We start from the raw sequence: 15,447 nt of genomic DNA on the forward strand, positions 1-15,447 counted from the left end.
TTCCTCTCCTCTGTATCGCAACTTCCCACTCACGTTCTAGCTCTTTAAACCTGAATGTAATGAGGAACCTGATATCTTTTTTAATGTATCATACATAGCTATCTATTTATATAGAACCATTGTAATACTAGACATATAAGAAATTGATGAAGGGTATTTATCATGCATCGTTTATATTTTGTACAGGTTCCTACTTTACTCTACAATTTCTATAGTGACTATCTATTTTGTAGAGTATGTTTGCCATCTATGTATATAATTGCCATCATCCATCTGGCAACCTCCATCTCAAGTATCACCGACGCCCTAACCATCTCATCTATCAAATCAATCCATATTCTCTTTCCGTTTTCTCACACCCTTCTTAACTCTAGACCCACTAGGTTTCATAGAAAACCAAGCCGGCAATGCACATTTCCCCACCAATCCCCCAAAATCCCTTTCACATTCTTCCAAGAATTCCTCATCCGAATATGTATTTAACAATCTCGACTGTTCACCCCCGGATTTAGAATCCACAAGCAATTGCAGAATTTGCATAAGCGATTCCGAAGTCTTGGGAAGAACTTGTACCGTCTGCCCAGTACGTGCAGAGACGAGGAAACCTGATGATTTTTCTCCGAGAAGTAACATGTACAAAGCAACCTGTAGTAGATGCTCTGGAGATAAGGAATCTGAATGTTTGATTTCCCAGACTGCGGCGATCTCTTTTTTGGGTCGACATATATCCATGGCGCCGCCCACTATGATTCCTAATTTTTTCTGTGGGTTTGTAGGCCCACCTCCATGGGTAATATTGAGGAATTTGCGATACCTCATGCTTTCGAAAAATATACCTCGTCCGGAGATTTTCGCGTCGCCTGGTAGTGTGTTAAGGACATATTGAATATCTTTACAATAAGCCTCTGAAACCCATGTGTATCCCATCAATGGAATGCTCAATAGCTTGGTGATATCTTTATCTTTTGCTGCCATCTCAAGGTTAGATAAGTATAATAGATCACCGGTTGTGATAACGCCAGCTTCCAACGCGTACCCTATGTGTCGAATTCTCTCATAGAATTCTTTCGGAAGCTCCCGTAGCGGATTTCTTCGTTTCGTTGGCCTCTGAGGTGGCGCTAAAAGTTTCAAAGGTCCTGCAAGTATGGCCAACCTCTTTTTTTGACGCCACTCAAAAATAGCAGGAATAGCTGTTCCGGTAATTGCTGCCACAGCTTCAACAAGACCATAAATATCTTGAATTTCAGAAGGTGGAGGTGAGCTACCGTAAGTCGGCTCGGCATGCATTTTGAACTCGAGACGGCTTAGACAGTTTGTTATGAGAGTCTCCGAAACATTTCGACACAATGCAGTGACGCCAAATTTGGGTGTTTTTCTTTCAGGGCCTGGGGGTTGAATGTTGAGGTTACGAGTCATGACCAAATCGCATGTTTCATGCACAGTGTCCAGGTCCACAAAGGGCAAGGGAGCATTTGTATGAGCATGAACAAGGACAAGATGCTCAAGTGCCCGGGTAGCTGCTACGTATTGCGGATTGGTGACAACAATGGGGTCTTCAGAGACTTTGTTGAAGTAGTCATGATATGCCTGATCAAATCCTAGAACAATCGAGGCCTTACGCTCGATTCCCTTTGCTTGATGATAAGTACAGATCAATACTTTTCCATGAGCCACTTCAGGAGCGATTTCTGATATATCCGAGTCCGATCTGAATACGGGGATTCCTCGGAGTGCAAGATCATTAGCGAGATAAATTGCAGGCGAGACACCACGCACAGATGGAGAAAGAACTATTATGTCGTTTGGAGATATGCCAGGAAATTCCAAAAGGCGTTGTACCTCGTGCACTAAGTCATCATATGGATCGCATATAACATAACGTGGTTGAGGAAAAGGCCGACCTGATGCATCATGAGATTTTACTGCCCGCATGGGCTTTCCACTGGGGTCTTTGAGAAGTTGCTGGTTGATGAAGTCGACATTGGATTGTGTCATACGATTTGAGGCAGTCTGATCTGCCAAAACCCATTCTTGATCATTTATATAACCGAAAACTTCAGGACGATTAGCCATGGACAAGAAGCGCGAATCGGCATTGTTAAATCCATAAACTTCCTGACGTCTATCACCCAAAACCACGACTCTCAACGGTTGTTCTGCTTTCGGCTGTCGATTAGGCCCGATAAATCCTTTGTCACGTAACACCTTGTCCACGAATCGTTTCAATATCGGTGTCATATCCTGCTGCTCATCCAGAATCAAGACCGAAAACTCAGGAAGTTCCGTGTTTTCAAAGATAGTCATATCATCCTCAACAACTCGCTTGAGACCTTGATCGGTAGCACATTCTGACGTGTAGTATCTAGCTCCTAGTGTATGGTAGTTCTGTACTGTGACATTGGTCAAGCCCAAATCTTCTATCCTCTGTTTTGTCTCTAACATCAAGCGCCGATTATAAACCAATACTAAAAATTTGGTATCAGGTGAAGATTGTGCAAGATGCAATATGGTGGTCGTTTTTCCAGAACCAGCACATGCATCAACGATGATGTTCTTTTTGGTATGTAATAATGTGTCAATGGCAATTTGTTGTTCAGGAGATGGTGGTAACAGGGGCCTGGGTGGCCCAATACCCCGGACAGCAGCGACCGTCTCATCTGGAATACTTTCCGTCGCTGCAGCGGCAACATGAGCCAAACTTCTGATGCAGAGGCCGATACCATGAGGTAGATCACCTTTCTGTCCCAAGCTTGTCCATGGCAACGCGTCTGGCGAGTATGGGAAGAGGTGCCTAGGATGACGCGCAGTCAAAGATGTGCTCAACGTCGCAAATGGCCGTCGAAAGCAACCTCGAAGCATGATAGAGTCGAAATCAATATTGCTTATTAAGTGAGCACGTGGATAGGAGCTCAGTTTGCATGTGTAACTTCAATTTTGAGGATGGGCGAAGGAAGTTGGAGTCCTCTCAGCCGAATGAAGTGGCAAATGTCAACATATTGCTTTTGATGAAAACCCGATTGAAAGTACTAGGAGTACGATTAAGACGCGAGGAATGTTTTATGAGTTAAATTGCTTTTGACATGTCTCAATAAGGAACAACTAACGATTGTGATATATCGCCATTTGATTCTCTTATATGGAAAGTGGGTGGAGCAAGAGTTCTTGACGTTATCGATGTGAGATCTGGTTAGCTGACTAAGCAACACGACGAGAGAGTGGCAGTACATAGATTTAATTTCCATACTGGAAATGCGCATCCTATTGAAGGCATACAATAGAATCCGAGACAGAATTGTTATTCAAGCATATAGTTAATGAGTCATACAGTAAAGGCATAATATTCAAGAGAAAGAAGACTCCTCGTCGAGTGCATTTCCTAAATTAGCTTCGGAAGCCAATTTGTATTTCTTATTCTTACGATATTCAGACTTGACAGAATCTTACGCAGTCAGTTTCTTTTCAATACATATCGATTCCAATTTATTTGCTTTCAGAGCTACCTAGGTAGTTACTAGGTACATTATAACATTTTGAGTCTGTCAAGGTCGGTCAGTATCTTCACGGTATCATCCGCATATTCGTTCCATTTCTCGCTCTTCCAACATTAATACAATAGCTGCGATTCTCTTTCCTGTGCTCTATTCCCTTAATGTTCTTACCTAAGTTGAAGAATACATTATCCTCATCTTGGAATTTCCCTCGAGTACGCTGATAACAGATGTCTGATGGCTCTGACATTAACCTCTTGACCGACAAATGAAACCCCTGATATTCACCACTTGTTGCCGTTTTTTAGAGCTCGTAAACCATACTCCAATCATCGTGAAGAATTCTGCCTACTTCATATGACTACCATTCTAACCACGCACCGAATCACATGCACCCACACATCAAACCAAGAAACGCTGATTACCAAAATATCCATACATACCGTATGCAGAGAATAAAATGCGATAATTCAAGGGGACGGGTTCAAGATTCTGCAATTACCTATTGAGATAAAGGCGTAAACCCCTCGATACCACAAGTGGTTGAAGAAAAGACTCGAATATCACTCCGTGCACACCAAAATATGTGAATTTGTGCATTGCATTTTATGCTATATGCATCACCAAACTACTTAACATTTTGGAAAATATTGAAAACTGGTTGGAAGCAATTTTTTCAACGTGCAAAATCATTGATTCCCATTTCGAGGTAACAAATGCGACAACACTGTTGCGTTCTCAACACTTGAAGAATGCAATGCTACCAAAAGTGCATCGCAATCGCCCTGTCTCCTGACGCTGGATTGTATGAAACTATATTTAGACTTGAGGGTGTCTTACAACCCCACCACAACTTCATTCCTACTCGTGAACTCGTGGGGTAGGCTTGATAATTCTTCATTGAAAAATATGATATCTTGCGAGACTTCAAGGGGGTAGTATCGATAATTATCAAAATGGGAATGCGGTCGAGGAGTAAGGCATACGAGCTTACTTATATTCTTATTTGCAACGTCCGAGACTTCTAGGATGTCAAATAATAGAAACGGATCAAGGTTCAAAGCCAGAGCCCCACCAGTGGCTGGTAAGATGTCGATATACGTGATAGGAAAATAAGACAGACGATACCCACCTGGTTACATTTTCTTCAGATGAAGAAACGAGATACCTCCCGTGGGGGTTGACACGTCTTCTTACCTTGTAATAAACTCGGCGAGTTCCTGAATATCAATGTGAGGATGCATGGCGACCAGGATAATTCATCCTTACACCAGCTCGTCCCACTCTGAATCAATGTTCGCAGAAGTCTAGAAGATATATCTGATATTTCTTGGGGAACTCCCCATACGTGCTCCTTTATTCCGATCATTTGTGGTTTGATTCGTGGGAGGTGGTCGTGCTTGTGCAGTAAAGTCTCTTTATTACGATGAAGTCGATGATAGATCCAATCACTGTCATCAACCCTGCAGTCGTTCCGTATCATGTTCGTGTACGGTATGTGAATTTTGAAGGAGGTAGGTTTTCGAATAGATGTCATCCTGACACCTGAATCTGTTTGCGAATTGTTTAGGGCGGTAGAAAGCACATTTTTCGTGTAGATGTGATTGACTTCCACAATATTGTGCCGGCCCTACGGTACAAATTTCGTGCCCTGGAAGAGAGATCTCTTTGACTGGGCTGACGCATCATCGCCTGCGCGGATCTTGTGCTGGCTTTGACTGTTGTAAGGTATGTAGCAAGGATTGGGCACTGCAATGAACGTAAATGCACCATCGTACTCATCTAACATGTCTCCATCACCAAAAGTCAGCTTGAACCTGTGATGGGCAGACAACATGAAAGACATTTTCATACCTAAGGTTACTATTGCCAACTCTCTGCAGTCTTTCCGACGGGGCTTCCGTGAATTATCAGAGAGCGAACCTCTCATTGTCCAATAATTTCGTAAGGCGTTCGTCTTTGGCGCTTGGTATTGTGTATCTCACGCCGTCAACGAGCCTACAAACAAACAAACCAAATTAATTTGGGTCAGCCAGTTGCATTTGATTCTGGAATGTAATTGGTTGTGTCAGCAGGCTGCAGGTCACTCGCACTAGTTCCCCCCTGTTCATCCACAACAGCGGGGGTCAAGTGTTCCGGATAACAGCCTCTTCAAGTAGCCTCGTCAGCTCTCTCGTCTTTACCTGCAATGTGAAATTATATATCATTCATTCATTCATTCATTCATTCCTCATATCACAATAAGTTTTCTTTCTCACCCCGATTCCTCAATCTTCCTCTCTTACAACTCTCACCACCATTCCCACCTCCACCATAAACTCTTCCCAAAAACATCATGCATTTAATTCTAACCGGCGCAACCGGTCTCGTCGGTTCCGGCATTCTCCACCAGATGCTCATACATCCTTCAGTTACCAAAATATCAATCCTCTCTCGAAAGCCTGTTCCTCTTGCTGAAACACATGCAAATAGCGAAAAGGCAACTGTCATCATCCACTCTGATTTTAAAAATTACCCGGAGACTGTTTTGGAACAATTGAAGGGAGCAGAGGGCTGTGTTTGGGCTTTGGGTATTAGTAGTGTGGGAATGGATAAGGAGTGAGTTTTCTTTCATACTTTGCGCGGATGGGAGTTTATCACTTTGAAGAATAATGTTAACGAATCCATCACAGAAAATACACCGAAATAACCAAAACCTACACCCTCCGCGCCGCGCGAGCCTTTTCCCCTCTCTCCGTCCCTAAACCCTTCAAATTCCTCTACATATCCGGCGAAGGCGCAACCCCATCCCCTGGTAAGCTAACTATGATGTTTGGAGTTGTAAAGGGTGAAACTGAAGCCGAATTACTTGCTCTTCCTGCGGAAAAGGGTTGTGAAAATCTTAAAGTATATAATGTCAGACCAGCCGCAGTGGATGCTTCTCAACATGATGAGATCAAGGAATTTACGCCGCAGAGAACAGGTTTCTTGAAGCTGGTGGATATAGGATTTTCTCCGGTGGTAAGGACTGTGGGTAGGAATTTATATACGCCGACCAGGGAAATGGGAAAGGTGGTTACGGAGTTGATGTTGGGAAATGGAGAGAAATTGGAAGGGAGTGGGGTTATAGACGGGAGAACTTTGAGTAATATTGGATTGAGGAGGATGGGAGGATGGTAGAGAAGAGGAAGAGGTCTCGATACAATTGTCACGATTTTCATTTGGTAATAAAGCAGTTTTAATGTAGTATAGAAGATGAATTCATTTGCTCTCATGCCATCCCTTTTCCAGATCCTATGGATATTTACCTATTTTCATATCTTTTTTGATAGCTAATCTCTGTAGCTCTATATATTCATTTTCATTCCCTTCCATTCCACCCCAAATCCTCCCAATAGAAAAACCCTGACACATTCCATCCTCCCTTCCATCCATCCATCCTCCCGTCCATCCACCCATCCATAATCATCCATCCATCCATCCATAATCCATCCATCCCATAATACAAAAGAAATCCAAATGATAGACAGTATAGTATAACATCTCCCCAAGCCAACAATCCCCTTTTAAGAATTAAAATAAAATTGGTATCATAGAATCGAGTATAACAAAAAGGAAAAAAGGAATAATAAAATTAGAGTTACCAAAAAAGAAAACAGCCATATCATAGCAGACGATGTGAATCGTGAAAGTCATTATACGTTTCTACACGGAAAATAAAACGCCAACGAGATTAATGCGGGGAAATACCAAGAAGTATGGGAGAATCGCCAACATGAATAAAGGAGCATATAGATAGGGGAGGACAGGTAGGGAGAGATTTAAATCTTAACACCTTGCTTTCCAGCAGGCATGGTGAAAACCATTGGTCTGAGTAAGAAAGGCGACATTGGTACCGCGGGCGCAGAAGATGAGAAATGGGAATCAGCTTGGGAAGCTTCAGTAACCTTTTCGTTTCGTGGAGCTTGTGGCTGAGCTACTACTTTCTCTTCTTGGGACTCATCCGAAGGATATAAATTAGGATCGCCCATTCTATTAATCTCATCTTCCACATCGGCCAACAGAGCAAAGACATCCGAGTCCGCATAAATGCGAATAGATTCTACTGCTCTGCGTCTGGTTTCTTTCTTCTCTTTGAGTTCCGCCTCGGAAAGTCGCGGTTGCGGAGTCATGACATCGACGGTGCGATGACTTTCTCGCACAGGACTAATTCCCTTGATGGGACTGCGTGGTGGTGTAATGGTATTTACACTATTATGATGTTTTCTAACAGAAGGAGGAGTGACAGGCATAAAGACCGCAGCGGCAACATGTTCCAATAACTTTTGACGCACGCGCGTGCGTCGGTTCTCAGCCTGATCGAGTTTGGATATCCAGTCGTCGATGGAGGAATCGAGTTCCGAGAGTGCTTCTTCTTGTTTGAGAATGGCATCGTGGGAGAATTTGGCGGTGCGCGGCGAGCGGAGATAGGTACAAATGCGATCGTGCAGGTTGCGACGTCCGGCACGGAGGGAACGGTGGGTTTTGCGGAGGTAGAGACAGCGTTCGTCGAGAGCGCGGAGTTCCTGGGTTTGTTAGTAGGATTTGGGGGAGTGGAGGGGTAATAACATACTCTTGAAAGAGAATCAACATCTCTTGAATTGAGAACCTCAAAGCGACAAACTTGGCCAATAGCCTGACATCTAAGTGTCTCCATTTCCGTTTGAGTCAATTTTGAACTTGCTTGAGCAGCCTTGACACCATGTGGTAAATATTCGAAAGCCAATTGCTCCTCGGAAGTAGGAGAGCGTTTTGAAGGTAAGAGCCTGGGAGCTGATGCTTTGATGGGTGATCCATCACTTCGCTTCTTAGGTCTTCCTCGATCCATGATTGAGGGACCAGATTCAGACCCCCCTCGTCTATGAGGTACATCGTGACTAAGATTTCCAGCTCGTGGCTGTCGAACGAAGTTCTCGGATTGATTGCGAAAATGACCGGGGGATTTTCGTCGAGGGGTTGGAAGTGGAAGAGTGACTGAGCTGGAATTTGCGCTTTGCTGCATGATGTATGAAGCATCTTTGGTCGGTTTAGGAGATGATCGTCCGGAGAGTAAATTCATCCATGGTTTTGGTGATGATCGACCAGTGCTCATCCAAGGTTTCGGAGAAGATCGTCCTTCTCGTGGAGAACTTGGAGTGGTTGCTGCTGTAGAAGCACTAACAGATGATGAAGGGGTGTAAGGAGAAGATCTATGATATGGAGATTGCTCCATCATTCTAGCAGACTTTGGTGGCACTTGTGGTGGCATTGGTGATCTAAGTGTACTTGGTGAAGACTGAGTACGAATTCTTGGTGGCATTGGAGCATTTCTGGATGGGATATATAGAGGAGCCAAAGATTTTGGTGAAAGTGGTTTGGGTGATTTCGAACGGCAGTTAAAATTTGATCGTTGTCTTTTGAAAAAGTTGGATTCATTGATTTCGTGTTCAATCTCTGCATTCTCATCTAGAATTGGTCCCTCAATACATGCAACTAAAGATTCGCCATATGTATGCTGTCTCCATTTACCACCTGGTGCACTGAAAGATCTTTCGTGTAGAGGAGGTCGTCCTGGAATAGTAGCTATTCAATGTTATTTTCAGGCATCCTTATAAGATGTTCAAGCTACTTACGGGAATCCATCGAAACTTCATGTACAGTAGTCATTGGTCCTAATTCGGTGACACTTGGCTTCCTTCGTTTGTTCAATTCTTTGGGCTTTTGAACGTTGTGCTTCTCTCCCAATGAGGATTCTGGACTTTGTCGATCTGAGCCAATTGATGGCTTCTCTTTGGAAGGAAATATACTGTATTTTCGTGGTGCTTCACTAGGTTGATGCATTCGCCAAATATGTTTTTCTTTCTCTTCCATAACTGGGGATTCTGAAGGCTAAATATAATGTGAGCAAAAACCAGCTTGGCCACGAAGAGAATGACATACAATATCTTGAGGTGAAGAAGATACCCCCGTCTCGCGAGCTATTAAGTTACATAAGCCAACACTGCTCGTAGCATCGACCAAGTACTCGGAAATATGAGCCATATTAGGAATTGATCCGTATCGAAGCTCCCGGCTCGATTTTCCGTTTCGATGGGTGTGGGAAAGAAAGTTCGATACTCAATTGTGGATGAAGGAATGTGGCATATATATTAATATAGCGGAGAAAGAAACATATAAACGGACTCGATCCACTTGAAGACTCTAAGAGAAGGAAAAGACAGGATTAAGATATACTCAAGGAGTGCCAGACACTTGGACCGACCCAGCGAGGGTTCAAGTGGGGATATGTAATTTTCCTAATATATTATCTCCAGTCTGTAAGGTAGTATGCAGCAGGGCCCGTTAGTGCCCTTTCCTTCCTTCTCCTACTATGGAGTGAAAATCAACTGTTTTAGCGTCTGAGACAGGCACAATGATAAGAAGGGGCTAGTAAGCACCAAACCATGTGAAAAAGTGCATATGATGCCGGATAAAGCACGGAGAAAAATAAGTATAAACTTCGGAGTTCCCTATTTGCCTCCTTCACTCAATGATACTGTACCAAGGCACTGTGCAGAATAGCTAGTGCAGAGAGGCGAAATTGTGATTTTGGCAAGTGTTTGAGGGTACTGGTGACAAAACAAGGGTGATTGATGAAATGAAACCGCTTGGAGCTTTTGACAGGATCGTAGTTCGCTTACCTCGACGGAATCAACCAAGGGTCCGTGCTGCCCCGTGCACATTCATGGCAGCCACGTAACTGCATGGAAAACTAGGAATACACATGAAGCTATGAAAAAATAGGCAAGAAGAGTCGTTGACTGCATGAAAATTTGCAAGGAATGTAGGATGATACCCAGGGCTACTTACTGGTATCAATTGGTTCTTATACTAGCTAGGTAGAAGAAAAGGGAAGAGGTCAAAAAGAAGGGGGACCGCAAGACATGAAGATTCAAAAGCTTCGTGATGATCAGTGGTGAATCATGAGGTACATATGTACCTGCTTACTCGTGGATTCAGGATTGAAAGTTCGAGATTCATGATATTGACACGATGACTTGATGTCATTCTGAAGTTAATTGGAGGTCGTACTGATCTTCCATCCTCTTAGTTCTGATGATCATCATGGGGACACATGGAAAAGAAGCTTCGTATCAGAAGATTGGGCTGTCTTGGCAAGTTGGCGATGTATTTGCACAGACGTCGATTTAGGGTTGAGAGTTTAGCAAATCGCATCAGCATTTTTGAATTATTTTGTTCAAGTACCTGTGAATCAGTGGATCGTTTCTAGTTTCGGGGTCGATGTGGAGATTTTCGTTTGGAGATTAAACCCTGGAAAATCGTCTTAACGCTCTAAAGACTGGCATAATCGCTATAATGCCTATGCATCTATAGGGGTCCACATTGAATCTTGGAAACGAACTGACGAGAACTTCAAAACAAAATATCATGTTTTTTCGAATGGGAAATCCCATTGTGGAACAGATGGAAAAGATCCCTGGTATTTGTTCTGTTATCTTGTCATCATAGATGTCGACCGAGGTTCTTATTGCTTTACTCGTTTTGCTAATACTGTACTTATTAATGCATTTCGTCAAAAACCTCATTATTCGAGTTCTTGAGACTAAGGTTGTTTCTAGAAGAAAGTTTTCATCATAAGAAAACTCAGTCTAGTTGCTTCCGCCACTTAATCACAAACTTAATAGACTATATGAAAGTTGATCTTATCCTTATGACTCGCCACCTCGCTCGCCTGTCATATTATATTATGTTGACTAGTTTTCTATGTTCTCAATCATCACAAAATTTAAGGCTATTCCAATCGCCCCACAGACTATAAAGATTTACAAGAAATCTGGATGAACGTTCCTAATCTCCGTCATCTCGACGATCTCACAGGAAAATATCTAATTAACTCTAAAACTGCATCCGTTCGTGTATGTTGATAAGTTTGAAGAGCCGGTAAAGACTTCATAGTGGGGCAGACAAATGTCTCTATTCAGAAACTCATTCCGCACTTGTCTGTGCAGTCTCAAACTCTAGACTAAATTTTGTGGAGAAAAACTCTCAAACCTCCTTGATACAAGAATCTAAATCTTTTCGGCACCTGTCCGGTATGTTGACCAATCATTATCGACTAGGGAATGTTCAAATTCTTCATATCATTTCTATATTGGTCATGATGACCTAGATATCCTTACAAATGGAAGTCATTACCTTGTTACTCATCCGGATTACTTGCTATTCTAGGATAATTCTCCTGAGAAAGTGTTTTGCAAATATCCCGTTGGACAAAATCTATTCCTCCTGTTCTGGATCTCTCTGCCACGAGAAGTGGTCAGGATTGTGAAAAGCTTGAGTGCGAGCTGGAAAGTGTAAATGTGGAGAGTTGGGAAAATCCCGATGCTTAATCTTTACTTTATTGCCCCTCCAAGACCTCACGCGAGAATTATGTGATTGAACGTCATTCTGAGATCAATCAGAGAATTAGACGATTAGGTGATTAGGCGATTAATTCAAAATCTTAATAAGAATTATAAGGGGGTATCGCAACCTAAGAAGTCGTCCGGATTGATGAACAACGAGATATTAAACGAAAGATTATATTTTCCAAACGTCGTCGACCAGGTATTCCCCCACAAATTCGCACATCAGTATAACGGTCACCAATAGGAACTCATATACCAGAGTTTAGAACCCTAAAGCTTGTCAATAGCACATATATTATAAACACACGGTACTACGCATTTTTCATCCAATGCCTATAATACAACAAATAGACCCCTTAACGGATGTCATTTTATTACACAAGCCTATAAGCGATGCCGAACAAGCATTTGATCAACAGCTTCATTGATACTCGGGGTGCATGTTTCGTCTAGTCTTTCCATCTCTACATTTTCCTTGTCAATATTAGACTTCATGGTAATCTAACAAGAGCCGGTATGAAGAACGGCGAAGTTGTGCGACTTCGCAGTAGCAGTAATGTACTCTTCTCACACCTCTGTATGCGGGTACTCTTTAACTCAGGTGTTGTTTTTTAACTTCCTGCGTTTGTTTTAGACCTCACATCTTCATCTCATCTTTCGTCTTTTGCGGTTCCCGATACATAAAGGGGCAAAATCCTACAGATCACGCTAAATTACAATTTTGCGAGTCAGACCTATATCACTTCGACTTCATGATTCAAAACATACTTGTATTTCTGATCGAGGAACGGAACAATACTTCCAGGTTCGTTTTGAATTCATCCCCATGATTGATTATGAATTAATCTAATCCTACTGTTCACATAGTCTTGAAACTGTGTTTTCTTGGAAAAGCACTTTCCATATCCATACTGCATCGCTTTCTTCAATGTCATCCCGAATATCATAATTGAGTCTCAATTGTTCTTACAACGGTATCGAAGTGCTATATTTGGCCTATCACGTAACCGTTAGCACATGGCTTCTGTAACGAGAACAATAGCCCGTCATACAAATGAATATTGAAGGTGCCATGAGATAGATCCTCCTCACGTATCTTTTCATGAATTTTTGCTTGCGGGAAGGAACATCATCATGAAATGGAGTCTCTAGTCTAGTTCCTCCTAAGTCTAATTCTGTTCAACACGTACCAAATTAGAAACACTTAATGTTTATCAATAATTCATCATTAATTCTCCGTAGCTCCTTGATGTAATTCTCTACAGTGACACTTTGTTTGTAGATAGCGAAACATCTGCCAGTGTCAACAATGAATATCATGCACAAAAAAGGCCTTTGAATTGAACATCATGCATCTAAATTCTTCAATCCAAATTGAGAAAGATTCTCCGTCGACAGGTATCTAGGTTCGTCTAAATCGTACGATTATATCACAATCTTGACCTTTTGCAGACAGGAAAACTTTCCCCGCCCCTCCATGCGACGAGTAACACAGCGAGATTCGATACGAATCTCATCAAAAGACAAATACAAACTATTGTCAACATTCCGTGCTTAAACCTTCCTTCCGGCGTTGAACCCTGAAGACTTGGCCCTCTCGCCCTATAGTAATAACACCGATAACGAAATATCCCAGAAACTTCAGGATAAATACCTCCCAGCATGATGGAAAAGTCGATCAGCTGTAACCAGTCTAGTCTCCCACCCCGAAAAATCGGGGTCAGCATGGGATATGCATTGGTGCCAAGCCCATGGTTCGAAACACGTCAACAAAATATATGAGGAACTTCCGACTTTTCGATACCACGCCAGTAAACCAATTAAAATCTGAAGCACGACGATGGTGGAGTACTGTGGCTATGTGGAAGGATGAAGGGGAAGGAAATTTTCAAATACGGACTCTTTGAGCTGCCTTTTATCACGATGTATGTTTGAGAACGTGGGCTCGCGTGGGTCGTCAGGTACCGTGGAGTGAAAGTGGGAACGGCAAGTATTGGAGGAAGTGGAGAATACTCATCAAGCATAATTTAGGAGATTTTTGATTACATTGAGATTGATATCTGTGCGAGAAGGCGTAAGGAGATATTTGGATTAGAAAGCTCGCGGGTGACTGTGATTGATACGTATGCTAAGAATGACTTAATGTATTCACAATTTCCCCTCTTCTTCGCATTCGTGCTTCCATATCAATATGTTTTCATCTGCTACCAAGCGTATTCAAAGCTTCACATCGTCGACGAATTATTCGGAGATACTGATTCATAATTGGATATATTATCAAAATTTGTTGGGTTCTTTAGAACTTCTTCCTAGACCCCTGGGATAGCTTCATAAGTTCCCCTTCAAACTATTACCCTCGTGGTCCCCTATAACATAACTGCATCTGTCCATTCATATCACTATTCACATATCTAATATACCCCAGGTCCATTGTTATATCGTCACATCAAAGTATAATTCAGCAATACATATGGCAATTGAGCTGTCACCAGGATCCACCTACGAGAATCCAAAGTTTCAGTCCAGTTCGTCCTTATCGTGTCTGTACCTTGCCTTAGATTTTTGAAGATGCTCCATCCACCATTCCAGAACTCAAACTACACATCCCTTCCCACTATTGTTTCCCCTCAAGCTTAATTTGCCGCTATCAAGTATGTCAAATAGATTTGATTGTAGTTCATATCTCTGAGACTGAGCGGGGGAGCCCGGATCTGGGTATTGAGTGAGGAAGGTACAAAGTTCCTGACCCGGCCGGGGATAGAAAACTTGATGGGATGATGATTCAAGCACCTCGCTAATTCTGGTACTTTTAACCGTACATAGTTACCATATTCTATGGTTATTTGGATAATGGGAATGAATCATAGGTCACTGTGATGCGACCAGCCGCAGCTTGCAGCCTGCAGAAGAGAGTTTCCAGACCGCATTTCTTCCCGGTAAAGCTCCTTTGTACGCGATGATTGTACATATAACCGATACCATGTCTGCGGTCTATTCTGGATGAGACTTTCCGTGAATTTCTTTCGTATTCGGGGGTTTGTAGTAGGTATGACACATACAACACTATACCTTGGTACCTACCTCCTCCGTCCTCATTCACCATATGGAACATCGTGAAAACCCCCTCAAATCCTCCTCTCTATAACAATTGAAAGCCATGAAACACGGCAAATGGAAATTACAGTTCGATTTCAATTTGAACCTGACAGATAGATCCTTCTGGCCGGTTTCCAAATCCTTCTAGATCTGTTCCTAGATCCACACATTTCTCGGCTGATCAAACTTTGCGTGTGCCGGCTAATGTGAGTGATATGGATGAAAGAGATTTGGGCCTTCTCGGACTTCAGGAGGAAGGGGAAGAAAACAAACAGTATTATCGGAAGGTGCTAGCCATAATAGGAATCCACGGCATATCATGTGACCATGTAGATCCCGAGGTCATTCATACATTGAGGCCTGAGGCCCGACATCGTGATTAACCTTACCCCTCCCACCTTCCAACCAAAAGACAATCAACACAAACCCAGAAAGAAATCTTTGACCTTCACCGACCA

General features: G+C 42.6%; 3 protein-coding genes across 3 annotated transcripts; 1 reads left to right on the plus strand and 2 right to left on the minus strand.

The window, feature by feature from the left end:
* Positions 1-327: 327 nt before the first annotated feature.
* On the minus strand, positions 328-2,859 carry EAF01_004013 (uncharacterized protein; the record flags this gene model as incomplete). The annotated part of the gene is made up of 1 exon (XM_038912267.1): positions 328-2,859. One exon carries the CDS (start codon positions 2,857-2,859, stop codon positions 328-330), a length of 2,532 nt encoding a protein of 843 aa, XP_038771951.1.
* Positions 2,860-5,823: 2,964 nt separating this feature from the next.
* On the plus strand, positions 5,824-6,647 carry EAF01_004014 (uncharacterized protein; the record flags this gene model as incomplete). Its single annotated transcript, XM_038912268.1, has 2 exons — positions 5,824-6,086; positions 6,161-6,647. The coding sequence occupies 2 exons, from the start codon at positions 5,824-5,826 to the stop codon at positions 6,645-6,647; spliced, it is 750 nt and encodes a 249-aa protein (XP_038771952.1).
* Positions 6,648-6,740: 93 nt separating this feature from the next.
* Positions 6,741-10,077, minus strand: EAF01_004015 (uncharacterized protein). The gene is made up of 4 exons (XM_038912269.1): positions 9,426-10,077; positions 9,119-9,374; positions 8,080-9,068; positions 6,741-8,032 (listed from the first exon to the last, which is right to left on the minus strand). Exons 1-4 carry the CDS (start codon positions 9,525-9,527, stop codon positions 7,289-7,291), a joined length of 2,091 nt encoding a protein of 696 aa, XP_038771953.1. The 5' UTR covers positions 9,528-10,077; the 3' UTR covers positions 6,741-7,288.
* Positions 10,078-15,447: the final 5,370 nt, after the last annotated feature.

Source organism: Botrytis porri (genome assembly GCF_014898465.1).
Source record: "Botrytis porri strain MUCL 3234 chromosome Unknown BPOR_005, whole genome shotgun sequence".
Taxonomy (NCBI): Eukaryota; Fungi; Ascomycota; class Leotiomycetes; order Helotiales; family Sclerotiniaceae; genus Botrytis; species Botrytis porri.

Excerpts from the sequence above, each read along its gene's own strand:
- EAF01_004015 (XM_038912269.1), bottom strand. The coding sequence starts at position 9,527 with ATGGCTCATATTTCCGAGTACTTGGTCGATGCTACGAGCAGTGTTGGC. Across the intron at positions 9,375-9,425 it reads CTTCTTCACCTCAAGATATT|CCTTCAGAATCCCCAGTTAT; the intron begins GTATGTCATTCT and ends CATTATATTTAG. Across the intron at positions 9,069-9,118 it reads TGAAGTTTCGATGGATTCCC|CTACTATTCCAGGACGACCT; the intron begins GTAAGTAGCTTG and ends AACATTGAATAG.